The 25,295-nt window shown below is 52.0% G+C and overlaps 2 protein-coding genes across 2 annotated transcripts in view; both read left to right on the top strand.

The window, feature by feature from the left end:
* Positions 1-24,625, top strand: part of Cramp1l (Crm, cramped-like (Drosophila)) — a 47,634-nt gene extending 23,009 nt beyond the window's left edge. Inside the window, exons 8-22 of the mRNA XM_013011264.1 lie at positions 4,645-4,730; positions 5,133-5,256; positions 6,707-6,788; positions 7,261-8,406; positions 10,080-10,257; positions 12,077-12,258; positions 12,366-12,440; positions 12,932-13,013; positions 13,916-14,020; positions 15,214-15,392; positions 16,047-16,115; positions 16,634-16,865; positions 17,686-17,850; positions 18,969-19,114; positions 21,212-24,625. Of these exons, the coding sequence (XP_012866718.1) occupies positions 4,645-4,730; positions 5,133-5,256; positions 6,707-6,788; positions 7,261-8,406; positions 10,080-10,257; positions 12,077-12,258; positions 12,366-12,440; positions 12,932-13,013; positions 13,916-14,020; positions 15,214-15,392; positions 16,047-16,115; positions 16,634-16,865; positions 17,686-17,850; positions 18,969-19,114; positions 21,212-21,376 (3,016 nt within the window). The 3' untranslated portion in view covers positions 21,377-24,625. The remainder of the gene's footprint in view (positions 1-4,644; positions 4,731-5,132; positions 5,257-6,706; positions 6,789-7,260; positions 8,407-10,079; positions 10,258-12,076; positions 12,259-12,365; positions 12,441-12,931; positions 13,014-13,915; positions 14,021-15,213; positions 15,393-16,046; positions 16,116-16,633; positions 16,866-17,685; positions 17,851-18,968; positions 19,115-21,211) is intronic.
* Positions 24,626-25,149: 524 nt separating this feature from the next.
* Positions 25,150-25,295, top strand: part of Hn1l (hematological and neurological expressed 1-like) — a 14,687-nt gene continuing 14,541 nt past the window's right edge. Inside the window, exon 1 of the mRNA XM_013011317.1 lies at positions 25,150-25,225. Coding sequence (XP_012866771.1) covers positions 25,182-25,225 — 44 coding nt within the window. The 5' untranslated portion in view covers positions 25,150-25,181. The remainder of the gene's footprint in view (positions 25,226-25,295) is intronic.

Below are 25,295 nucleotides of genomic sequence, written 5' to 3'. Positions count from 1 at the left end.
GGTGGAGAGGGAGCCCTGCGCCACAGCTGTGTGTCAGGGACGCCATGGCGGTGGAGAGAGGGCCCCTGCACCACAGCTGTGTGTCGGGGAGGCCATGGCGGTGGAGAGGGAGCCCTGCGCCACAGCTGTGTGTCAGGGAAGCCATGGCGGTGGAGAGGGAGCCCTGCGCCACAGCTGTGTGTCGGGGAGGCCATGGCGGTGGAGAGAGGGCCCCTGCACCACAGCTGTGTGTCGGGGAGGCCATGGCGGTGGAGAGGGAGCCCTGCACCACAGCTGTGTGTCGGGGAAGCCATGGCGGTGGAGAGGGAGCCCTGCGCCACAGCTGTGTGTCAGGGAGGCCATGGCGGTGGAGAGAGGGCCCCTGCACCACAGCTGTGTGTCGGGGAGGCCATGGCGGTGGAGAGGAAGCCCTGCGCTGGGCCTCCAAGTCTGTCTCAGAGCTCCCATTCACATTTTTGCTTCTCTCAGCAGTAACCTTTTCCAGAATGCTGAAGTTCCTGGGGGTGTGATGTGTTCTGGTGTTATTTTCTTCCCCACAGATGAAGGATTATCTCTCTCTGAGATGTGATGTGATTTGGGGCAAATCTTACTTGACTTTTTGTGTATGTATGCTGGTCTGGAGCCTTGAACTCAAGAGCTTGAGCACTATTTCTGAGCTTCTTTTGCTCAAGGCTACTGCTCTTCCACATGAGCTCTACTTCTGGCTTTTTGCTAGTTTATTAGAGATAAGAGTCTAATGGATTTTCCTGTCTGGGCTGGTTTTGAACCCCAATCCTCTTATCTGTCTCTTGTGTAGCTAGGATTATAGGTGTGAGCCCCTGGCTCTTGGCTCTTTTTTTTTTTCCCCTTAATGAAGCCAGTATCCATGAAGGTTAGTTGTCCCTACTATAGCACTCATTGGGAAAGACCCAAGTGTTTGAAGATGGCCATGGGTGCTGATGGGGCTTGTGCTTTGTTAGCAAGGGTTACAGCTCATGGCAACATTGCATGTGCTGTTACCATCCTTCAGTAACAGCGAAGTACAGTATGGTGCTGTATCTGCTGCACAATCCTGATAGGAGCTGTGTTCATCTATCTGTGCTGCCAGGCACAAGTCTAGGTACTGGTGTGCAGTGATGGTTAGGTGCTGTGTTATACAGCAACTGCATGTTCTGGACTGCAGTCCACCTTTTTTTTTTTTTTTTTTGCCGGTCCTGGGGCTTGAACTCAGGACCTGGGCACTGTCCCTGAGCTTCTTATGCTCAAGGTTAGCACTTTACCACTTTAGCCACAGTGCCACTTCCAGCTTTTTCTGTTTATATGGCACTGAGGAATTGAACCCAGGCCTTCATGCATGCTAGGCAAGCACTCTCCCACTAAGCCACATTCCCAGCCCCAAGTCCACCAGGCTTTTCATTTTAGCTGGCAAGATAGGCACAACTATACCCAGAAGGGGTCTCTAGAGTAGCCCTAGGTTGATCTCAAACCACAGTTCTTATTTTAGCCTCCAAAAGTAGGATTACATGTATGAGCCACCAGTGCCTACTCAGATTTTTCTTTTAGAACAGTTTAGGTTTACAAGAAAATTACGTATGGGGTTGAAGTTTTAGCTCAGTGCAAATGCAAGGCCCTGACTGAGTTCATTCCTCAGCTCTAGGAAAAAAGAAAGAAAATGGTGTAGAGAATACAGAGTTCCACAGTCTTGCATTATTGTGCATTCTTACAGTTGGTGAATCTCAACAGATGGTGGTACACATCTGTAACCCCAGCATTTAGGAAGCTGAGCCTTAAGAATAGGAGTTTGAGAACACATGGGGAAAGATATTGATACACTTCTGTGGAAGCATTGTTACCACCCAGAGACCATGGTTATATTAAGGCTCCCTCTTGGGGAGACACATTTTATGTAAGTTTGAACAGATGTATAATAATGCATCTCCACCTTTACAGTATCTTAGTCCTGCGGGCTACTTGTTCATACCTCCCCCCACTCCCTGGCAAGCACCAGTGGGTTGGTATCTTGTAGTTCTGCCTTCCTTTAGTGTGGTCTTGTTTGACATCACCCCACTGCAGTGTCTTGCACTATTTATGCGCAGTTGTGGTGGACAGGGCAGGTCTAGCACCCCAGGCCCCGCTACAGGCCACTGCATCACTGCTTTTCTTATTCATTGTAGATTGGCCTTTTACAGAAAGTCATCTGAAAGCCATGGTGTAAGGTCTGTGCTGTGCGCCTGAAGCTCCCGGTGTTGGTGTTGGGATGCGGAGCTGCAGCTTATTGCCCTCTCCTACTGAGTGGGTTCTGTCCTGTGAGCATGCCTGTTCCCCACCTGCGGAACTGAATTGTGCTTACCTCCTCCATGAGATGTTCATGTGTGCATGGGTTCCTGTGTCAGTGAACCAAGGAGGAAGAGGAGAGGTAGCGTGGGTCTTGTCTCTTGAGGCCCCTCCAAGTTGCCCTGCGGAGCCAGGCAGCTGCTCCCACATCCCGTCACTGAGCTGTCCTGGTGGGTGTAGAGTAGCAGCCTGTGTGCCTCTGCTTTCCCTTTCCCTGGTGCTCAGTGATGCTAAACATTTTTCCTGGCACATGCTCATTTGCTACTCCAACATCTTCTTCAGTGAAGTGCTTGTTCAAATCTGTGCCCATTTAACGATTGTGTTTAGAGAGTCCTTTCTCTGTTCTAGCTCTAAGACTTCTATTGGATAGGTGACCTGGACATGTGTCTGTGAGCCATCTGCATTTCATTCTCGTTACTCAGTGTCTCACAGAGCAAACATCTTTAGTGGATGAAGTCCTGTTGGTCAGCCTCTCCAGTGGTTTGGGCTTCAGTCAAAGATTTTCCTATATTTTCTTCTAGAAGGTTTATACTTCTGCATTGATGTTTATGAGCCACTCTGAATTAACTTTTTATTTGCTGGGGGAAGTTTAGATCGGGGATCATCTTTTTGCCTGTGGTAATTGTTTCCCAGTAGCGTTAGAAGTCTCCCTTCCCCCAGCAAGCTGCTATGCCACTGCTTACACATGTTGACTCTAATATATGTGGCGCTATATCTATATCTGGACCTTCCACTCCACTGATTTATGTATCAATTCTTTTCCCGACAGACTTTAGTTTTTAAGGACAAACAGAACAGAAAGAAATAGGGAAGATTTTTGTGTAACAAATTGATTCCCAGGGCCCTGAGTTGTCAGTTAGCTTTTTCTGGCTCTCTACCACTTAGTCTTTACACTTGGTTAATTGGAGATAAGAGTCTCTTGGGTTTGTCCGCCCTGGCTGACGGGCTGGCTTTGAATCTGGATACTCAGATCTCACTCATCTTCCTGAGTGACTAGGATTACTGGTGTGAGCCCCAAGTGCCGGGCTTGGCAAAGTGATTGATATAAGATGAAAAGCAAATTGGAGTGCTTGACTTCCTGCCCGTGCTTCCAAATGCAGACCTTTTTCAATTACTTGTAAATCTCCTTTCAGTTATAGAATTGTAACATTAAATTAAAGAGTAAATGAATTGAGGAAAGCTCTTAACTAAATGAAATCCTATTACATTGTTTGAAGACCCAGAGGCATTGAATGTGGCATGAACTGATTAGATTTACCCAGTAGCTTTGTAGAGAAGGAAATCAGTCTCCTGTGAGAAGGGGCCCCGACTCGTGGTGCATAGAGGAGGCCCCCTGGTGTCAGGGACCCCATAGAAATATTCACGTTGAACCCTGATGTCATACACGTAAAGGGAGCCCAGGTTAGGAGTTTTCTTAGCTTCCTTGTTCCAGGGACTGTCAGAGACAGCCCTTCTTACCTGAGAATGTGAACATAGCCATTGAACTGTATAATGCACCAACTTTAGGCTGGTCATAGATTTTGTGTTTGAGGGAGAAGAAAGAAAGATTAGAATTGAAGAGTGATTATATCAAGTAATATATCAAATAATATAAATATATGAACTTGGTTTTGAGCCAGATCTCCAGTCCATCAATTTGCTAGTTAATTGTGGATTTTCTGCCTGGGCCAGCTTTGAACTGACATCCTCAGATCTCAGCCTCCTGAGTGCTAGGAAGATGTGTATGCACCACCACACTTGGTTCCAGGGTTAGAAGAGGCCAGTCTTGCTTTTATATATTTATTTCCATAGCTGCATGTTATTTCTTGTAAGTCTAATCCATAGAAGGTCTGGCAAGCAGAGTTTGGATCGGCCAAGGACTGAGCATGGACTTGTAACCTTGCCCTCTGACCACACATACCCTGGCTTTGCCATTGTGGATTTCAAGGGACGGGGTATGGTATGCATACAGTTGGTTGATTGTAAAAGGTAGCACCGAAGTTGTGGAAAGATGGATTGGCAGGTTCCATAGAGATCACATAGATACTCCTCAGTTTCTTCAGCTCTCAGGCTCCAAGAGTGAGGTGCTCATTAAGATGGGGACCGCCTCCAGAGAGGTTAATTGTGTTAACTATGCCTCCCTGAGTTCACTGAGCAGGAGAGGAAATGGCCAGAACTCACTGCCTCTGTCTACAGTCCTGGGTGGTCAAGTGCAGCTTCCTGGGGGCAGGGTGGGCTCCTGAGGGGGGCAGCAGTTGGCCCGGTCCTTCTGCTGGCTGTGACTTATGCCTGCCAGCCTCTCACTTCCATTCACTTGGAGGCCTGAGCGTTGCTTCCTCCCTCTTTCCCCAGGGCCACCACAGTACGTTACAAAGGGAGAAATCTACGGATCAAAGCACCCATGTGCCGGGCCCTCAAGAAGCTCTGCGATCCTGATGGTAGGTGGTCTGTGGAGTAGGCACAAGCAAGTGTGGCTCACGTGACTTTATTCCATTTTGTGACGGACAGGCTGAGCTAGCAATCTCTTCTGTAGTCGTTTTGTGTTTGACCCCACTTAACCTCAGTCCCGTGGATAGTTTTTGAATTTGGAATGCTCTGGGCCTAGTAGTGTGTCCAAGTCCTGTCTAGCTATGGCAGCATTCTGACAGGAAGAAGTCTCATGGACTCCCAATCACAAGCACCATGTCATTGCAACGGTCTCTCTGCCTCCCTTTCTATTCCCTGCTTTCCATCACAAGGCAGTCTACCCACAGCTTTCATTCTTTTGGTTTTCTGCCAACGTGCTTTGCTTCCTGCCTTGAAGTTGTATGCCTCGGACATTCATGGTCTTCCTTTCACAGGCCTCAGTGATGAAGAAGACCAGAAGCCAGTGCGCCTGCCCCTGAAAGTTCCTGTAGAGCTTCAGCCACGCAATAACCACGCCTGGGCTCGAGTGCAGAGCCTTGCCCAGAACCCACGCCTCAGGTGATACGCTGCTCAGCATGAGGAGGGCTCCTGCTGCCTGGGCAGGGCTTCGGGGTGGCATTGGCATTTCTCTCAGGGAATCTAAGTTGGAGGCTTTTTTCCCTGTGCTCTGACATCACGCAAGGATGGGGCAGTGTGACACTAGCATAGGAGTCATCTGACCCCACAAGGCCTGGAGGCACTGACTGAAGCTCCATGCATGGCCAGGAGTCTTGGGGTTGAGTGAACGCTTTGAAGGATGTTACATTCAGGTGGAGTGTCTGCTGAGTCTTCCTCATCTTTTCGTAAAGCCCTTACTAGCCCTCTCTCTCCAGTTCCCCAAAGATTTGACTTGATTTATGCACAAGGTACCACTGTGGTTAAAGAATTTTTTTTCCCATTTATACACTTTCAAAAATTGAGGTAAGCCAGGCGCCTGTGGCTCATGCTTGTAATCCTAGCTACTCAGGAGGCTGAGATTTGAGGATCATGGTTTAAAAAAGCCAGCCTTGGCAGGAAGGTCCGTGAGACTCATCTCTAATAAACTACCAGGAAACCACTGGTAGTTTGGAGCACTGTGGCTCCAAGTGGTAGTGTTAACCTTGAGCAAAAAGGCTCAGGGACAATGCCCAGGCCCTGAGTTCAAGCCCAATTGCAAAAAAAAAAGAAAGAAACATTAGTCATTTTAAAGTTCGCTGTTGTGTGTCCTTTAGTACATTCATAGTATTACACAACCTCCACCTCTGTCTACTTCCAGAAAATTTGTATCACTGCCAGGACTCCATACCCATTAATAGTCATTCTCGGATGCTCGCTTCCCCCCAGCTCCTGGCACCTGCCCATTTACTTTCTCTTAGTGTAGATACTTCATATTAGTGGAGCTATACACAGCACTGGCTGTGATTGCTCCTCTCGTTGGCTGTAAGTGTTGAGGTTCTTCCTCACTGGTAGCACATGCCAGTGGTGCATCCTGCCCATGAGTGTGTTTCGTTTTCTTTTTTTTGTTTTTTGTTTTTATTGTTTTTTTTTTTGGTCAGTTGTGGTGCCTGAACTCTGGGCCTGGGCGCTGTCCCTCAGCTCAAGGCTAGCATTCTACCACTTGAGCCACTGCACTACTTCTGGCCTTTTCTGCTTATGTGATGCTGAGGAATCGAACCCAGGGCCTCATGCATGCAAGGCAAGCGCTCTACCACTGACCCACCTTCCCAGCCCTGTGTTTCATAAAGGTGCCCAGGGGGACTTGGCTGTGTGAAGGTGACCTGAGCCTCACCACATTATTTCTTAGAGTTTCACATGAACCACGGTGCTCTTAACGGATAAAGCCAAGTTTTAGTAAGGGGAGCCATGGGTCTTGCTGATGTACCTTCTGCGGCCTGCTTCTCTTTCTTGTGTGGTTTGGGTTTAGGCAGCCATTGGTGATCTTCCGCAGGTTTCCTCCTCAGTTAACGGCTGCTGTCTGTCATGTTCATAGGATGATCGTGGAGCTACATCGGAAAGTGTCCAGCCTCATTGAGTTCCTGAAGCAGAAGTGGGCACTCCATGAAGTGCGAATTGTATCTTTTCAACTTAAGCAAACTTCCCAAACATGGCAGCTTCTTCTACTTGAGTGACCAGGTCTCCCTTCCTAACCCATGCTGCTGCTGTGGGCCTTGCAGGAGCCCTGTACCCCAGGGTTTTGTCTATGGAGACCTGCCTGTGGTCTCCATGCATTGCAGGGCTTGGTCACAGCAAGCTCTCTGAGCTGTGAGTGGCCATCTCTCTGGCCTTTGGGGTGTGGCCAGAGCATCCTGCCAGTAAGGTGAGCAGCATGACAGGGCCTTGCCTTCCTGGCCTACATGGCCTATTGGCCCTGGCTGAACTCCTGGTCCTAAGGACGTGGAATGGCTGGGCCAGCATTGTTTGGTAGTGGCTTGGGGCGAGTCCCTAGGGTCAGGGTACAGCGCTGAGCCTCACTGCAGCCTTGTGCCTGTCAGTTGGCATGACATGGAATAGCTGGTGGAAGTTGCTCCTTGACAGTGCACCCAGCGGAAGACACTAGAGGAGCGGCAGCTGCAGGGCTCCAGCACGGCGCAGATACAGGAGAAGGTGGCACTGCACCTGTTCCCAGGCGAGAACTGCACACTGACGCCGCTGCCCGGCGTGGCCCGTGTGGTGCACTCTAAGGCCTTCTGCACGGTGCACTGGCAGGAGGGTGGCCGGTGCAAGCAGAGCACCAAGGATGCCCACTCGCTCCCCCCAGCCCAGATCCTGGGCATCCAGAGTGGGCAGGGCACCGCTCGGGGCCAAGTGAAGTGCCCGAGGGGTGGTGCTGAGGGCAAGGGCGGGGGGCGCCCCCTTCCCACTGCCGACGCGTCGCCGCAGAGCTCTGGAGAGAGTTCCCCTGAGAGTGCCCCTGGGGAGGGGGCCGCCCCGAGTCTGAGCAGCCCGGGCGCTCCCGACGGGCCACCTCATGGGCTCCAGGACTGCGGGCCACACCTCGAGAAGACCCCTGCAGCGGGCGGGGATGCCCCCATCCGGGAGCCAGGGGTCCTGCCCTGTGCCTGCAGTCAGCTCCCAGACCTGGAAGACGAACTCTCACTCCTCGACCCTTTTCCCCGCTATCTGAAGTCCTGTCAGGACCTCATCATCCCGGAGCAGTGCCACTGTGCCGACACGCAGCCGGGGAGGGAGCGCCCTCCCAGCAGGCCGGCCTCCCCCGAGGCGCTGGCTCCCTGCAACAGAGAGCCCGCTGACCTTGTCCCCCCCGGCAAAGACTCCCAGCCTCCCCCGGGGCTCCCGCCAGACGCTTGCACTAAAGACCTGACAGATGCACCTGCAGAGGAGCCCCAGGAGAAGGGGAGTCCCTCGGAACTTCTGCTGTCTCAGGGACAGCCTGCCACCAGGCCCCCAAAGGAGGTCCCCGCCAGCCAGCTTGCCCAGCAACTGCGGGAGGAGGGCTGGAGCCTGCAGACCTCTGAGAGCCTCACGTTAGCTGAAGTCTACCTCATGATGGGCAAGCCGAGCAAGCTACAGCTGGAATACGACTGGCTGGCTGTGCTTGGTCCTGAGGGCCGGGTGCCCACCGGGCAGAGCCAGGCTGCCCACCCTGGCTCCCCACCTCCTGCCCTCCACCAGCAGCGCCTCCTCAGCTGCCTCCTGAGGCTCATCTCCACTGAGGTCCATCCCAAGCTGGTGAGTGGGTGGGCTATCAGCCCAGGCAGTCCAATGAGTGGGTCTAGAGGTTCAGCCCTGCCTAGGTTGCCACGTGAGCGAGGCGGAGGCTACCCTGGGCTGGTGAGGGGTCGGGCATGGGGAGGGGGCAAGGCGGCCTGGTGATGCTCCTGAGACCAGGTCTAACAGTGGAGGGGGCTGCAGTTTTAGCTGCGTGGCGTTGACCCCTGGACATGAAGTGGTCAGGTGTGACCAGATAGATGTTGAGTATAGATGACTGCTTTTGGTGGAGAAGTGTGATGGTGGGAAGCCCCAGAGAGGAAACCAGTTAAGACTTGTACCATGTGGGGAAGTGGTAGGAGGTTCTGGCTTTAGCTTTGACTGGGTAAGAAACGTGGTGGCCCGGAACAGTGTTGTGGGTGGTGAATAGTGGTAGGAAGCAGGCTTATTGCCTAGCGTGGGCCAACAGCTGCGACTTGTAGACTGAGGTGCTGGGTCAGGGGGAGTGGCCACACCTGTCACCCCGCCTTCGGGAGGTGAGGCAGCCAGGACTCAGAACGGTTGGCAGACTGTAGATAGCTTCCTGGGTAACCTGGTGCAGTGCACAGTACTCGCAGTCAGGGAGACTGGAAACCTCCGGTTGGGGGCTCCGTCCGTCCTGTTTTTCTGTTCCTGCTTGCCCAGCGGAGCCGTGGCCAACAAGAAGGCCTGGGACTTCAGACTAAGCAGAGTTCACAGAAACCCTCAGTGGGAGGTGGGGTAGTAAGAAGGAACTTGGAGGTCCCTAAAAGGGACCGGGGCTGGCGGTTCTTTGGGAGCTATAGTGGGGGCACAGGCAGAGGGAAAACTGAGCTAAGGACCTGGACATGCCTCCCCTGTGGGAGCTGGCTCCGGGAGGGGTCTTCGGATGGCTACTCGGACACCAAGTGCGTGTGTCGGGGGAGGGGAAATGAGAGCTGGGATAGGGTGGTGGGTAGTGAGAGCTGGGACACCACAAGGCTGGGGGCGGGGGGAGCGGGAGGAGCATCTGGCCAGACCTTCCCATTAGGCTAAGACTGGAGATGGGGTTAGAGGACAGGGCTTTGCTACCAGGCCTGGAACCTTCAGGGCCTCAGATATCTGTGAGGTAGGTCTTGCTGTGAGAAAGCTCTTCAGCTGTGACTGCTGAACTCTCACAAGTAGATCTGATAGCAGGGAGGCTGCTGCCCCCCAGCGCCACATTTTACGGTGGCTTTGAAAACGGCTAGCTGTTACCACCTGCTACCAGGGCCTCCTCGCTCCTGAGCTGGGGCCAGTGAACCCTGGCCATGCTAGACCAGCCCCCTGCCTCCGCTGTCGGACCGCCCGCCCCTTCTCATCCCCCATGTCCAGGCAGGGGACACACATGGGCTTCCCTGAGGAGGATGGCAGCTACTTTGGATACTCAACTGGCTGGGGGTTTGCGCTTTGCTCTGTGTGTGTGTGTGTGTGTGTGTGTGTGTGTGTGTGTGTGTGTGTGTGTGTGTGTGCGCGCGCGTGTGCACTGAGTGACCTTGGGGCTTGTCAAGGTCAGTTATTTTAGCGCTGTTCTTTACCACCATGAGCTCTGTGCCAACTTCAAGTCTTGAGGTTGTGCTCACAGGAGCTCCAGGCACTCACGGTAAAGCCATTTTCTCATGTTGAGCCTGGGTGTATTTTGGCTTATGTCTGACCAGGCTCTGGAAACAAACACCGCATCTGCCGCCTCAGTGAGGCCCACCCCGGAGGAACAGTCCACACCGCCCCCCGGGAAGGTGGTGGCCCTCAGCTCGCGGAGCCCTCGCTGCCCTCGAAGCCAGTCTGCCCTCCGCAGCAGTAAGACCCTCCCTTCTGGCTGTGCACCCTGCTCTCCAGGTGAGGAGTGGTATATCCGCCCAAACCAGACACATGCCTCAGGCCAGCCCTGCTTTCCATTTAAATCAGTGACGGCCTAGCCAGTGGGGGTGGAGGCTTAGAATTTCCTTCCTCGGGATGAGTGCGGATGCTGGCTAGGGAGGGCCTGGGGCCTGGGTGAGGTGCTGGCAGTGGAGGAGGTGGGTGAGGGGCAGTCGGCCGCTTGGTCACTGCAGGGTTCCTGTGCCATGAGACCTGCACGCGCCTCCACAGCGTTCTGTCACTAGCTCCACACCCCAGAGGGGGGCTGGGCTTCGATCCAAAACAGTAGAATAAGGCAGCTCCTTGAGGAAAAGTGCTAGCTGTCTAACACAGTTGTAAGGATGGAGTAGCCTGCCAGCCCGTTAGTTCAACTTGGACAATCTTTTTCTTGTTTGTTTTGAGGTGCTGGGAACAGAACTTGGGGTCTTACACATGTCAGGCAAGTGTGTTACCACTGAGCTGTATCCTCATACAAAATAAGTTAAATTTAAATGGATAATTTCCACCACTTTGTGTATAAAACCCCTGAGATACGTATGCCCCATGTCTCTGGGAATGTTTTGCTTGCTTTAGACTTTCGGTGTTTTATAATAAAACAGCTTATCACAGAGTGGTGAGTTCTACATTAGTCTTAAAAAGTAGGCTGGGTGCCAGTAATCCCAGCTACTTGGGAGGCTGAGATGGGGAAGATCATGGTTCGAGGCCATCTTATGGAGAAGAGTTGATGAAATCCCTCCTCAACCAGTAGCTGGGCACGGTGGCGTGCAACTGAGAGGGGAGGATCGGGAGTACAGGACAGCCCCAGGCAAAACAGGCTGCATCAGAACAATGCCATCTTGAGGAGACTGGGCATGATGGCACATCCCTGCCATCCCGCTACAATGAGAAGCTGGAAACCGGAGCATCACAGTCCAGGCATCTGTCTTGTCAGGAATCAGATCTCATCTTAAACATAACCCATGCTTCTAGCTACTCGAGAGCTGAGATTGAGATTACCTTGGGCAGAAAAGTTTAAGAGACTTAAGAAAAGGAGTCTCGCTGGGCGCTGGGCGTTGGTGGCTCACACCTGTAATCCTAGCAACTCTGGAGGCTGAGATCTGAGGATCATAGTTTAAAGCCAGCCCAGCCTGGAAAGTCCCAGGAAGCTCTTATCTCCAATGAACCACCAGAAAATGGAAGTGGTGCTGTGGCTCAAGCGGTAGATCGCTAACCTTGAGCTGAAGTGTGCAGGGACAGCGCCCAAGCCCAGAGTTCAAGCCCCACGACCAACCCCCTCCCCCCCGCAAAAGAAAAAAAAGGAGTCTCTTTGAGAGAAGTAGGATGGGGTGGTATGCACCGGTGTCACCAGCACCAGTGGGAGCCTAGCCTGAAACCCTGACTCTGAAAGGAGACAGGTGGAGACTTAGGAGAATTGAGCCCCTTTCCTGAAAATAAACAGTGAAAAACCTGAGGCATTGGGGTTAAGGGTGAGGGTTGAATTAAGTATTAGGGTTAGCAATTGGCGTTAGGGGTAGAGGTGGCCTGGAATCCCGGCTGCCTGAGAGGAGGTAGATGGAACGCCAGGAGAAGTGAGGCCCTGTCCTGAAAATAACCAGGAAAAGAAAGCTGGAGGCGTTGGGGTTGGAGATAGGATGGGGGTTGGGGCTGGAGGCGTTGGGGTTGGAGTTGGAGATAGGATGGGGGTTGGGGCTGGGTTCAGAAGGCATAGAGGTGGCTAAAGGGCTGTGGAGAGAATTCCTTCATGGAACTCTGCCTGTGGGTGATGCGGGTGAGTCAGTGTGTGGCCCTTCTTTTCTAGGGTTAAGAAATCCCCCAAGGCCCCTTTTGGTGGCTGGCCCCTCCAGCACTGGGAGCAGTGACTCAGATGGTGGCCTCTTTGCCGTGCCCACAACTTTACCACCCAACAGCCGACATGGGAAGCTCTTCTCTCCCAGTAAAGAAGCAGAACTGACTTTCCGGCAGCACCTGGACTCCATCAGTGTGAGTGCCAGGCCGGGGATGCCCCTGTAGCAGGTGCTGTGTCAGGGGAGGGCATGCCTTTAGTGCTCATGTCCCTTGCAGATGAAGCTGGATTTCTTCCCTTACAGATGCAGTCTGATTTCTTCTCACCAAAGCCCAAGAAACTGCGGAAACGGCACCTTCGGAAGCCATTGGTGGTCCAGGTGAGGGAACTTTGCGTGGATCTAGCCAGCTGTGGCCGCTGACTCTCCCACCGGCTGAGCTGGCTAGGACACAGGGATATTACCTGCCTTTCCTCTTATTTCTCAGCACCACCTAAGCAGGAAAAGCCAGAAGTGGCTTTGTGGCTCAAGTAGTAGAGCCTTAGCCTTGAGCTGAAGAGCTGGGACAGTGTTCAGGCCTCACTATCGGCAAAAACAAACAGACAAACAGAAAAGACAGAAACACAAGGGACTGGTTGGGTTCCTTTCACAGAGGATCCAGTGTTACCAGGCTCAGGGCCCGCAGGACAGAAGGCGTCAGACCCATGCATCCTATGCATGCAGTTGTTATTGGCTCCGAAGCAAGCTCCCTGCATGCTTGTACCGGGCTCCCCCCTGTTTGAATACTCCTTTGTAACACAGTTTCTGATGGATTTTTTGGGCACTGGTATCTTCTTGCCACCTTGATTTTTTTTTTTTTTTTTTCTTCACAGAGAACACTGCTTCCTAGGCCATCTGAAAATCAGTCCCACAATGTGTGCTCTTTCTCCATCCTGTCCAATTCTCCCATAGCTGGTAAGGCCTGGGTTTCTCTGTATGCTTTTGCTTCCTGGGCGTGGCCTTGCCTTGGGAATGCAGATGTTGGTTTCCATGGCTGTTGTGTACCAATGTGCCCTCAGTGGTGGGCACAGTAATAGGGGCTTTGCCTTCTCAGAGGTAGGAACAATTGGCCCTGCTCAGTTTTGTGGATTCTTTGCTTCGACGTTCTGCGCATGATTATGTCAGGAAGTTCACGGAATAAATACGTTCTTGGGCAATATAGATCATAGTTTCTTGTGACTGTACATTGAGTAGGAGCCCTGGCACTTCCAAGTGAGCAAAATCAGACAGAGTTCCTCAGTAAAACACAGGCTATATGATTTGTCTTTGCTGGTCTTGCTTTCTGTGTGTGTGCGTGTGCGTGTACGTTGTGTGTGTGTGTGTGTGTGTGTGTGTGGAGAGGATGTGGGGATGGGACAAGGAAAGGGTGGAAGAGAGGGCCTCAGATACTACTGTGAACTGCTTCCAACCAAGCCTTCTTGATCATGTACTTAAAAGGCCCAACAGCCATTGATGGCTTTTCTCCGGCTAGTGAAAACAAATGGCTGTGGCAGAATTTTAGTCCATGGTCTGATACACTGACGGCCCCCAGGCCCTGTATCTCTCTTTGGGAGTTTGTCACCCTTAAAATGCCTTTCCCAGGGCATTATAGTGGAGACTGCAGATCCTAGCAGAATTGACACAGTGTGCCATCGTGGAATGTTCTAGGGCTCCCCTCTCTTGGGAGTCTGTGCGATGTGAAGCAAGTGTTGGGAGCGTTGGGTGGCTTTGTGTGATCCCCAGTGTGTCTGGTGAAGGAACTCCTCCGCAACCTGTTTTTGCACTGAGTCAGCACAGATCTGCCAGACTGACATGTTTGTTTTTGTCTTCCCTTGCAGGCAGAGGCTGGTTCCGGCCCATACAGTCCTCTCTGGCCAAAGCAGCTCTGTCTCGTCCCATTGTACCCAAGGTCCTTCCTCCCCAGGGCACCAATCACCTGGCCAGTAAGTCTCTAACCTGTAGTGACATCTACCATGTGATCTTCCTAAGTTGGCCTTTTTTTGTGTGTGTTGGGCTTGAACTCAGGAACTGGGCATTGTCCCTAAGCTCTTTTGCTCAACTTGTACTCTATCACTTAAAGCCACAGCTCCATTTCTGGTTTTCTAGTAGATAATTAGAGATCAAAATTTCATGGACTTTCCTGCCCCGGCTAGCTTTGAACCGGGACTCTCAGATCTCAGCCTCCTGAAGAGCTAGGATTATAGGTGTGATCACACTGACCCCTGTGCCTTTTTTTTTTTTTTTTTAATCAGAAGCCTTTTTAAATGGGCTAGGAAGGTGGCTCAGTGGGGTAGAGCGCTTGCCTTGCATGCATGAGGCCCTGGGTTCGATTCATCAGCACCACATAAGCAGAAAAAAGCCAGAAGTGGTACTATGGCTCAAGTGGTAGTGCACTAGCCTTGAGGTGAAGAGCTGAGGGACAGTGCCCAGGCCCAGAGTTCAGGCCCCATGACTGGACCAAAAAAAAAAAAAAAAAACAAAACAGAAGCCTTTTAAGTAATTCTGTTTTCTCCAACTCACAGTATTTTATTATCTTTCAAAAGAACACTAAAACTGGGTGTTGGTGACTTAGGCCTGCAATCTTAGCTACTTAGGAGGCCGAGATCTGAGGGTTGTGATTTGAAGTGAGTCTAAGAGGGAAGTCCCTGAGACTCTTTTTTTTTTGGTCCAGTCATGGGGCCTGAACTCTGGGTCTGGGCACTGTCCCTCAGCTCTTCACCTCAAGGCTAGCGCACTACCACTTGAGCCAAAGTACCACTTCCGGCTTTTTTCTTTTTCCTTATGTGGTGCTGAGGAATCAAACCCAGGGCCTCAGGCATGCAAGGCAAGCGCTCTACCACTGAGCCAACTTCCCAGCCCCAGTCCCTTAGACTCTTATCTCCACTTAACCACCAAAAGCCAGATGTGGATCTGTGGCTCCAGTGGCAGAGCACTAGCTTTGAGTAGAAAGCTCAGGGACAGCACCCAGGACCTGAGTTCAAGCCCCAGGACTGGCACAGAAGGAAACAAAAGGAAAAGCACAATAGCTTTGAGCTCTTCATTGAATTGAGGTTGGAGGGGAAGCGTCCCCGGATTCTCTGGATGCATACATGCAGTATCCGGAAACAAAGCTTTAAAATGTTACTCCTGTCACCAGGTGCAATCGACTTAGCGGCTCAAAGTGCTGGAATCATCCCAAGGAGCCAGCTGCCAGTCTTGGATACCAAGGGCTCGCCTGGGATTCCCTCACTGACTTCAGAGGAGGTGACTCCCACGGTCTCTGGGCAGGACTCAGTCAGACCCCACCAGAGTGGCGGGGCCGTCCCTGCTGTGGGGGTGAGTGTCTCTGGAGCAGCTCTTGCTGTGATAGATAACTTATGGGGTTGGTCTTCTGGAGCCTGGCCCTGGGTCACGTTCGGCCCAGCGCTGCCTTTCAGTGGATCAGGCCTGATAAAGCTTATAAGCCACTGAGCAAGGAAGGCCGAGTAATGAACATGGCCCCTGCAGCAGAGGAAGGGAAGGAGGGAGCACATCTCTGTCGTTCAGAGCTCAGCCACGCGTGGCATTGTGGCGCCAGCCTCATGAGCTCATGAGGCCTTCTTGGGCACTCAGCACTTTGTGAGCCCGGTTTGGCCTTGTTACCCATCCTGCCTGATTCTCCATGTCTATGTTTCTTGCCCGCTTGTGGGCTGCCTGAGTCAAGTGTGTGGGCTGACTCCATGAGAGCCCAGGAAGCTCAGCTGTCCTGGTGTTCTGAGGTCAGGTTCTTACTTGGGCTTGAATTCACAATGAAACAACCAAAAACAAATAAATAAGTAAGTGTAGGTCCCTCAATGCTGTATAACACTTCCAGCCTAGCGCATGGTCCGTTACCTGCCTCTCTGGCTGTTAAATTTCGACAGCCTTCCCTGGAGCTGCTCCAGGCCAGCGGTTGGGTCATTGCTGTAGCGCTGATCCGTCCACTCACCAGTCTTCCTGGTGTTGTTGCAGGGCACGAACGACCCATTTATCAGCGTCCCCCTGAGGCCAGAGCAGGAGCCAGTGACAGACGGTTTCCAGGTAGAGTGTGCTTTGGGGCTACAGAGCAAAGTAGCTGGCCCAGGACCTTCTGCAGTGCCAAGTCCCCACCCCTGGCCACAGCAGACCACAGTATTCAATGATTGTTTTGTTGTCCTGTCCACCTCACCTACTGCTGGTGATTGAATGAATCCGGCTATCTCCTCATTTCAACATCCTTCCTTCATACCCACTTACAGAAGGACTGGGTGTTGTGGGGCTCAGGATCAGCAGGAGGTCATCAGCTTATGCCTCCTCTGGCACTCAGTCTCCACCTGGGCATCACCAGTTGATCCACCGGCAGCCCTGAAGCAGTCCCAGCCCCCTTTGCCTTGGCCTGACACTGCTCACCGTTTCAGGAGTAGTCAGTCCTGAGCGTGCCCTCCCTTGGGGGGAGGGTTGGCGTGTTTGGGGCACTGTGCCTACGGCAGCCACCAAGCTGTGGGATGAGGCCATAGTCATTGTTTTGCTTTGGGTTCTGGTTTTCCACTTGAGCCATAGCAGTGCCTGTTTCCTGGCAGGGTTCTTCTGTGCTCTCCTTACCTGAACTACCCAAGACTCCTCTCCCGAATGGTCTCTCCACACCTCTGCCTTCATCAGAAGGCTCCAGCACCCGGCTCTCCCCACCTAATGTCTCTGCACTGCTGGACATCTCCCTGCCTGGCCCACCCGAGGATGTGCTCTCTCAGGGAGAGCCCACCACGCAGATCAGCGACTCCATCATCGAAATCGCCATTAGCTCGGGCCAGTACGGTAAGACCGGGTAGCCTCTCATCCCCCAGCAGCCAGGTCCCGCAGGAGGTGGTGATTACATTTGCCCTGTGCCATTTTGTTTGTTTTTTTGGGTCCAGTCATGGGGCCTGAACTCTGGGCCTGGGCGCTGTCCCTCAGCTCTACAGCTCAAGGCTAGCGCTCTACCACTTGAGCCACAGCGCCACTTCCGGCTTTTTTCTTTTTTGCTTATGTGGTGCTGAGGAATCGAACCCAGGGCCTCTGGCATGCAAGGCAAGCGCTCTACCACTGAGCCACCTTCCCAGCCACTGCCCTGTGCCAATTTGATCTGCTGCATATTCACTAAACTTCCTGGAGGCTTCCCAGTTCCATTGTTACCTCTGAGCATCACATAACCTTCCACTACAAGTGTTACGGTAGGGAGTGTTGATGGAGAGGTGGTCCTGACCCTCCTGCTCATGGTCTTATGGGAGGATTTCTCTTGACCTTGAAAATAAAACAGCTCAGTCCTCAAGGCCCTCTGTAGCCTAGGTTGAATGAGTCTGGCAGAGAGCTCACCATCTGCAGCACTATGGCAGTGGCTGGAAAGGCAGCCACCCTCGGCTGTGGCCCCATCCTCTCTGTCTGACAGTGTTCTGGTGGTGAGTGCTGTCATGTTGCAGTCCTGCAACACATCCTTCCTGCAGCATGAACCACCAGGAAGCTCTTTGGCACTCTTGTCTCTGGTATGGGCTCAGGAGTCTTGAGTTTCCTTGAGTGAGCAGTGTACAGCCCCCGCCTCCCACTGTCTTCTTGCTGGTGGCTTGGGGAAGTGTCTCTGATCTGTAGTATTGGTTGGCAGGTGAAGGAGTCCCTCTTTCTCCAGCAAAACTAAATGGCAGCGACAGTTCCAAGAGTCTTCCCTCCCCATCTAGCAGCCCCCAGCCCAACTGGATTGCCTCTCCCACCCACGACCCCCAGTGGTACCCCAGTGACTCCACAGACTCTTCGCTCAGCAATTTGTTTGGTGAGTGTCAGGGGGAGGGGTCTCCTTTGCCCAGTAGCAGGGACTGGAGTCCAAAGACTGCATTCTCTGCACTCTGGCCACACTTCTGCTGGGAGTTGTTGCTTAGTTCTCAAGTGTTTGTTTTTTCCTTTGTTGGTTTTTTTAAGCATAACATTTATATTGAAAAACAGATGTTCAGTAGGTAGTTCAATGAATGTTGACACATTTTAAACCCTGATAGATAGCCCACCACACAGTAAAGACAGAACATCCTATTACCCTCGTGGTATCGTCTCCAGTCTGTCCAGGTGGCCTGCTCCTGCCCAACTAGGCTCTTACAGGCTGTAGCTGAGCCAGTGACAAAGTAAGCAGTCCATCTTAGCTCCTCCTTCCTTCCCTCCCTTCCCTCTTTTTCCCCCTTCCTCCCTCCTTTCCTTCCTCCTTCTGTAAGGCAATCTGAAGTGAATGTTATAGAGATCTTGCAGCATATTGTTGACCAGAGTGGGGGAGTCATGGAGTTTGTGTTCGTCTGTGCATTTCTCTGATACTGAACGCTAGTGTGCAAGAAGAAGCGTACTTGGAAAGGGACAGGATCCCTGGTTCTCCTGTGACCAGCGTAGATAGAGCTCCCCTTTGCATGTCTGGGTTTAGCCCCTTGAGGTCTGAGTGTGGTGAGCACGCAGGGTTGGTCATGTGATAGGCAGTCCTGAGGAGGCATTCGGAACACATGATACACTTGGTTAGCTCTGCCTTTGGGCACCATGCTTGGTGGTCTAGAAGTACTGGGGGCTTTAGATAATTGGGAAGTAGAAGAAGCCAGTTCCTCCCCTAAGTGGTTCCTTTTGTTACCAGTGACAGTGCAGATGTGTGCAAGGTAACAGGCAAATCATGAAAAATTTAAAGCAACCTTGGTGCCTATTAATGAGGGACTGGTTGCAGAGAGTAATCTTCTGGGGGGTTGGGGAAGTGGCAATCAGTTGGTGCAACAGCGGGGCCCGTGGAACACAGTAGGGCATGCGCGTGATCCCGGATCGCTGGCTGAGCAAAGCCAGTCACAGCATGGTGAGGCCGTCCCAAGTGTGAGGTGGTGGCTTCCCTGTGCCAGAGTCAAACTGTGGCCTTTGGCTTTCTCTTTCCAGCTAGCTTCATTTCCCCGGAGAAGAGCCGGAAGACGCTGCCAGCTACCATGGGGGCCAACAGTGGCACTTCTTTGCTTGGCCCCAGCTTGTTGGATGGAAACTCCAGGGACTCTTTCGTGTCCAGGTCCCTGGCGGATGTTGCAGAAGTAAGTACCCTCCCATGCACCTGAATCTGACTGCCCACCCCTACTCTGGAGGGTGCCTGCTTCTTCCTGCAGCCTGTAGGTTGCAGGAAGTCCACACTAGGGTGAAACCAGCATTCAGTAAATACAGATCTGAAATGTGCCGGTACTGGGCTGTGTCCAGTGACACCCTGCTCCTTGAACACATCAGAACTGGAAAGTGCTGAAGCCAAGGTGAACAGTTCTGCAGAGGCAAGCAGACTGGATCTCACTTGTTCTCCTCCACATGTATGGCCTCAGGCTACCTCGATTTCCTGATCTGAGAGATGTGGAGCTGTTGTGGGCTGTACATGGTTGTGTCATCACCAGTCCTGTCCTGGTGGCAGGGATCTTCACATCTCCCTATGCTGTGCTGTGTCCATGGCTCTGTCCTTCCGGTGGATACCATCATTTCCCACTCATTCTTGTCCCACACTTACTTGGTGACAGTAGGTATCATGTTATGGCAGGTGCTTGACTGGCCAGTGTGACCAATCAATGGGCCATTTTTGTTATTAATGCTTTAGAGAGGGTCTCGCTGTGTAGCCTGAACTCTGGGCCTGGGCGCTGTACCTCAGCTCTTCAGCTCAAGGCGAGCGCTCTACCACTTGAGCCACAGCGCCACTTCTGGTTTTCTGAGTGGCTAACTGGAGATAAGAGTCTCACAGACTTTCCCATCCTGGCTGGCTTTGAATCTTGATCCTCAGATCTCAGTCTCAAGAGTAGCTAGGATTACAGGCATGAGCCATCATCGCCCAGCTGTTTGTTTGCTTATTTATTCTGTCATGGAGCTTGAACTCAGGTATTATGGGAGCTGTCCATGAACTGTTTTTGTTCAAAGCTAGTGCTCTAACACTTTGAGCCACAGCACAGCTTCCAGTTTTCTGATGGTTAATTGGAGATAAGAGTCTCATAGACTTTCCTGATCGTGTCAGCTTCACATCAATCCTCAGATCTCATCCTTCTGAGTAGCTAGGATTACAGGTGTCAGTCACCAGTACCTGACTTGCTTTGCTCATTTTGAAAACGAATTTCAAAAGTTTACCATGACTCAGACTCACAATAAAAAGTTTAAAATTTAGTTCATCCCATAGCTCTACTAAAAAATTTCAAATGGAGCTGGGCACCAGTGGCTCCCACATGTCATCTTAGCTACTCAGGACACTGAGATCTGAGGATCATGGTTCAAAAGTCAGCTCGGGTAGGAAAGTCTGTGAGATTCTTATCTCTAGTACTGTAAACTACTAAGAAAAAGCCAGTAGTGCTGTGGTTCAAGCAGTAGAGTGCTAGCCTTAAGCCAAAGAAGCTCAAGAGTTGGCGTCCAGGCCCAGAGTTCAAGTCCTGGGCTAGCAAAAAAACAAAAAAAAACAAAACTCCCAAGGTTTCTTATTCAGTATGCCATGTAGTTCATAGGGAAGTCTTTGTGGCCGACTCTGTGCTAGGCACTGCTAAAGTCAGAGGCAACAAGACAAAGCCCCTGGCTGCAGGCAGCTTCCATTTTTCAGAAGCTCACTGTAAAAAGTGAAGGGGCCAAGTCTCTTTTGCTTTCAGCATAAAGTTGTGCTAACCCAACACCCTACAGAGCCTTGCGTCCCTCTTGATCTTCCTTTCTGCCTGGGCCCTGTGTCATGTGGAGGGCTGGGAGCAGTGCCCACTTCAGGGCCTTTGCATTTGCTATTTCTTTGGATGAAGATATTCTTACTTCATACATTCATGTGACTTTCCACGTTCGTCAGAGCCTGACACGTTGGAGACCCTCGTCTGATGCCAGCCCTGTGGCAAACTCCCCTGCTTTCTTTTCCTTCAACTTTCTCTCTCACCTCTGCCTTCTGGTGTTACGTCTGACTTTGTCTCTTCACGGTTGTTCCCCTATGCTCCAGTGCTCCCCCATAAGTCTCTGGAGGGAAGGAGCTGCAGCTCTAATCCCAGAGCCAGCCATGCCGGGCTCCCATTGTGCTCTCTACAAATGGTACAGAAAGGGCTCACTGGATTTCGCCAGTAGCATCCCTTGGTGTCCAGTGGCCTCCCATGCAAATGGTCGTGCATCTGACCTGGTTTTCCTTTGTCCCTTCTGTCTTGCAGGTGGTAGATTCCCAGCTGGTGTGCATGATGAACGAGAACAGCATCGATTACATATCTAGGTTCAATGACCTGGCCCAAGAGCTGTCCATCACAGAGCCAGGCCGCCGAGAGGTTCTCTTTGATGGTGGTGGAGGTGGACCCCCTGTTGGCGACTTCTCCCAGTGACTGTGCCTCATGGAGAGGGCGTTCTGTATGATGCAGGGAAAAGCTTATGGGGCTGAGGTTATCCTCACTTTTGACAGATGAGACCTTCCAACTAGAGGAAAGCAAGTCAAGCCCAGAGTCCCTAAAGATTGTCAGCACAGGGCACCTCTGCAGCTCAGCGTGTGCAGCACATAGGAGCAGCTGGTCAAGGCTCCATTCCATATGCAGAGCCTGTGATATCTCAGGGCGAGCTCTGAAACTGCCATGGTGCGGGAGCCTCTCCTTGTGGTCTTGGGGCCTGGGCTATATGGGCTGGGCCTTCTAGAGTGTCTCCCTGCATAAGTCATGTCTGGCCCAGGTGACTTTGGAGCTATGATCTGTGCAGAACGCTATAGCCCCTGCTGTCTCCTCTCTGACGCCCTCTTCCCTACTTGGCTGATCTTTGGTGATGACACCAAGAGTGGTGATGGGCATGGCACAGACTTTGGCCACACATACTTTATGGATGCTCTGGTCATGTGGCAGAGAATGGTCCCCCGGCCTGTGCAACCAACATCACCTCCCAGAAGGCTGACCCTTGCCTGAGGTTTCCCCTTCCAGTGGCTTTGATTGGCCTGGCATAACCAGAAGGGGGAAAGAATCATGTCTTATGCAGGTTGTGGACATTTTATAGGGTCCTGCTAAGCTGGTTGAAACTATTTTATGTTTCAAGAATTAGGAGGCATGGAAAAGAAAGAACAGAGTCCTTCCTCTCTAGCTGATTTCCTTCCAGTGTTCTCCAGCAAGTTCCTTTAAGTGACCTGAAATTTATTTTTACTGAGCACACATTAATATGGCTATAGTTAGGGCTTCTTCCTGGCCCATTCTGTGGCAGACCTGCCTTTGTAGGGTTGATTTTGTTTTCCCTGGCATTGGTTCAGTGTACACGTAGCCCATGCATTGTAATCTCTCGCATGTCTCTGACCCAGGACTTACTTCCTCCTTTTCAAGGACCCTGGCAGATTTTAGACTTCACCACTGTGTCCTCCTGGTGACTCCCTCCTGGAGCCCCACAGGGGCCCCTAGTTACTACTGCAGGTAGTAACTAGTGTCTAGTGTCCAGACTTTTCCAAAATAGCGCCATCTTGCCTTCGCAGTTTGAGGAGGTTGATTCCAGCTCACAGATCACCAACTAACCATATCTGGCATGGCGCTAGGCAGGTGAGACGCACTGTCTCTGCTCACCCAGCATGAACCCTTTCTCTTCCCTACCTGAACCTTTCCTCTTCTCCCACTCCCTGGTGGCCCCCAAAGCCAGCCTAAGCTCTCCGCCGACTTTTCTTCCCATCTGCAGCGACCCAGAGGGAAGAGAAGCCCCCTGTTAGATCTTGCCTCAGGCGGGGGGGGGTAGGGGGGTCTCCCCTAGATTTCATTTGTGCCAAAAAGAAATACATATACTGGGGTGAAAAGTCACTAGATCTTACCTCTACAACACTCTTAAATCTCACCAAGCCATGTGGCCGCCCCTGACTACAGTAGAGGGAGAGGTGAGGACAGTGGTTCTAGACATCAGCTTCTTTCCTTTGCCTCCCTGACTTTAACTGGCTTCTCTCCTGCAAATCCTGACACTATGTGCAGCCTCCTTCCCTGCAACTCTGAGAAAACAGCTCCTGGCTGTGGAGGGGCTAGGGGAGTGCACCGCTGAATTAGCAGGTAGACCACAGTGTACAATGGCCCTACCCTGGCTCATGCTGTGCTTAGTACTGCGGCACATTACTGAACTGAAGAAACCTCTCAGATGTCTAGCCCACTGCAAGTCAGGACACCAGGCTGAGCAGAGGCAACTGCCAATATCCTCACACTCAGAGGGTTGAAGCCATTGACACCAGTAACAAGCATGGAAGCTAGCTGTAGCCTGGGGATTTTATCAGGGCAGTTGGCACCCTGAGCTGTGTCCTGTCCTCTGATAGGAATATAACTTGAGACTAGGCTCTTATATACCCTATCCTGTTCCAACCCTAGGCAGAGATGGCTTGTAGGAAAAACTGCTTGCCACCATTGTCACCCAGTGGCTGGCTGGCTCATTAAGTAGCGGAGTGCACTGATGAGTCTCCTTCAGTGAAGCCGACAGGATTCTGGAGGATTCTGGGGCTTTAGCAGCCAGACAGGTAGACATGTTTGGTTGCCATGATTTAGGCAAGAAAGTGGTGAATCTCTTTTCTCCTAGTCTAAGTGAATTTTGTCTATAAAATAATCTGGCAACTGCTAAAAGCTGGAGTTTTCAAAAGACCCAGCAGAGAAGCCCCCTGGCCCTCCAGCCTCTGCATTTCAGTGTAGCTGAGAGGAGCGGGGTGAACCTGGGGCTTGGTTTGGGTGTGGGAATGTGGGAGTGATTATGATGAGACAAGTTTTTGTTTTTTTAAAGGAAATCTTTCCCTAATGTCTTCCCCTGATCCAATCCTTTGACTAATTCATCTTTCCTGCATATTAAGATCACTTTTATTGGTGTTGAGGAAGTTGGTGTCTGTCCTCACGTGTTTGGAATGTGCAGTGATAAACATCACATCTCTGGGTGTGGAGGCAAGTAGAGTTCACACATCAGGTCGGGCGCTTGGCTTGCTCTGGGAGCCGGAGCCTTGGGCGTGGCATCTGTTGGTCAGCATACTGCCCCGCACCTGTTTCTCAGCATGGGAGTGTTTCCTGTTCATTCCATGTGTTGGCCTCCTTGCTGGCTTAGAAAGTTTACTGACATTGTTAGACCACCCCTAAAGTCTTTCAAGTCCGAATCTCTGCAAGACCAAGCCAGGGAAGAGGGAATGAGTACAACTACTTTTTATCACATTTCTGTCAGATGCATTCATAAGAAAATACCGCACTTTGTCTTAAAAACAAATCTTTTTTAAGCTAAGAAACCCCACGATCCACCTTTCCTAGGTGTGGCCCTGATCTCCCAGTCAGTCCTAGGTCAGTCCAGTGTAGGAAGCACTACACCAGCCCGCCCCTTCTTCCTTGATGGGATCATCGGCTGGCGCTGCAGCCAGGCCACAGAACTCAGTGCTGTTTGCTTTAATAATCGTTAAGCCATATCATCTAAGGTTTCCGGCTTGTTTGAGATGTGAATTTGTCTTATAGATATAAATATACAGTGTATTATAAAGCAGAATGCCTGCCCTTCCTGATTATTTTTTGTACCATATTGTAAATTATATTATTTATTCTTTACCAATTTGGGGAATAAGGTGTTTTGGTTATTTAATATAATAAAAGCTGTTAAACTTATGTTTAAACTTCCAGTTCAAAATGTAAATGTTTTTATTGTGCATAAATACATATACTAATACTTGACCTAACGCGTGTCTTGTGCCGGTGTTTAGCGCCAGTGCGCCCTGGTGAGCCCCGGGGCAAGACCTGTGCCGTCCCTGGCCACCGGGCTCTGCAGGGCTTCGGACAGTGCCTCCCTCCCAGCAGGTGCCCCCGCCGCGTCGGGGCTGGGCACCTCGCCTTCCACCCCACCCGGCAACTGGGGCCGGCCATCCGCCGGCCGCAGGGGCGGGTCCGCGGCAGAGGGCGGGGCGAGCTGTGGGCCAATTCTCAAAGCGAACTCTTGAGCGGCGTCTGCTTCGGCCAATCCACTACCACCGCGACGCCGGCCCGTGCAGGCCTCCCTCGGGCAGGGGGCGGGTTCTTGCGGAGCGGGGAGGGGGCGTGAGGCCTTGCGCGACGATAGGCTATGGGAGCGTGATTGGCACGCGGGAAGTCCAACGGGCGCGGAGAGGCCAGGATACCTGCGCTGGTTCGGGCGGGAACCGCGTCTCTGGTGCTGAGGGAAGCGCGGGGCGCGGACGACATGTTCCAGGGTGCGGACGGCGAGGTTGGCCGGCCGAGTTCCAGGTACACGGCCCGCGGGCCGGCGCGAGCGGCCACGCTCGTGCGAGGGGCGGCCACGTGGCGGGCGGGCGGG

The sequence above is a fragment of the Dipodomys ordii genome, unplaced genomic scaffold (genome assembly GCF_000151885.1).
Source record: "Dipodomys ordii isolate 6190 unplaced genomic scaffold, Dord_2.0 Scaffold14, whole genome shotgun sequence".
In the NCBI taxonomy this organism is placed as follows: domain Eukaryota; kingdom Metazoa; phylum Chordata; class Mammalia; order Rodentia; family Heteromyidae; genus Dipodomys; species Dipodomys ordii.
Note: the sequence above shows the minus strand (reverse complement) of the source record. Positions and strands in the feature narration are given on the sequence as shown.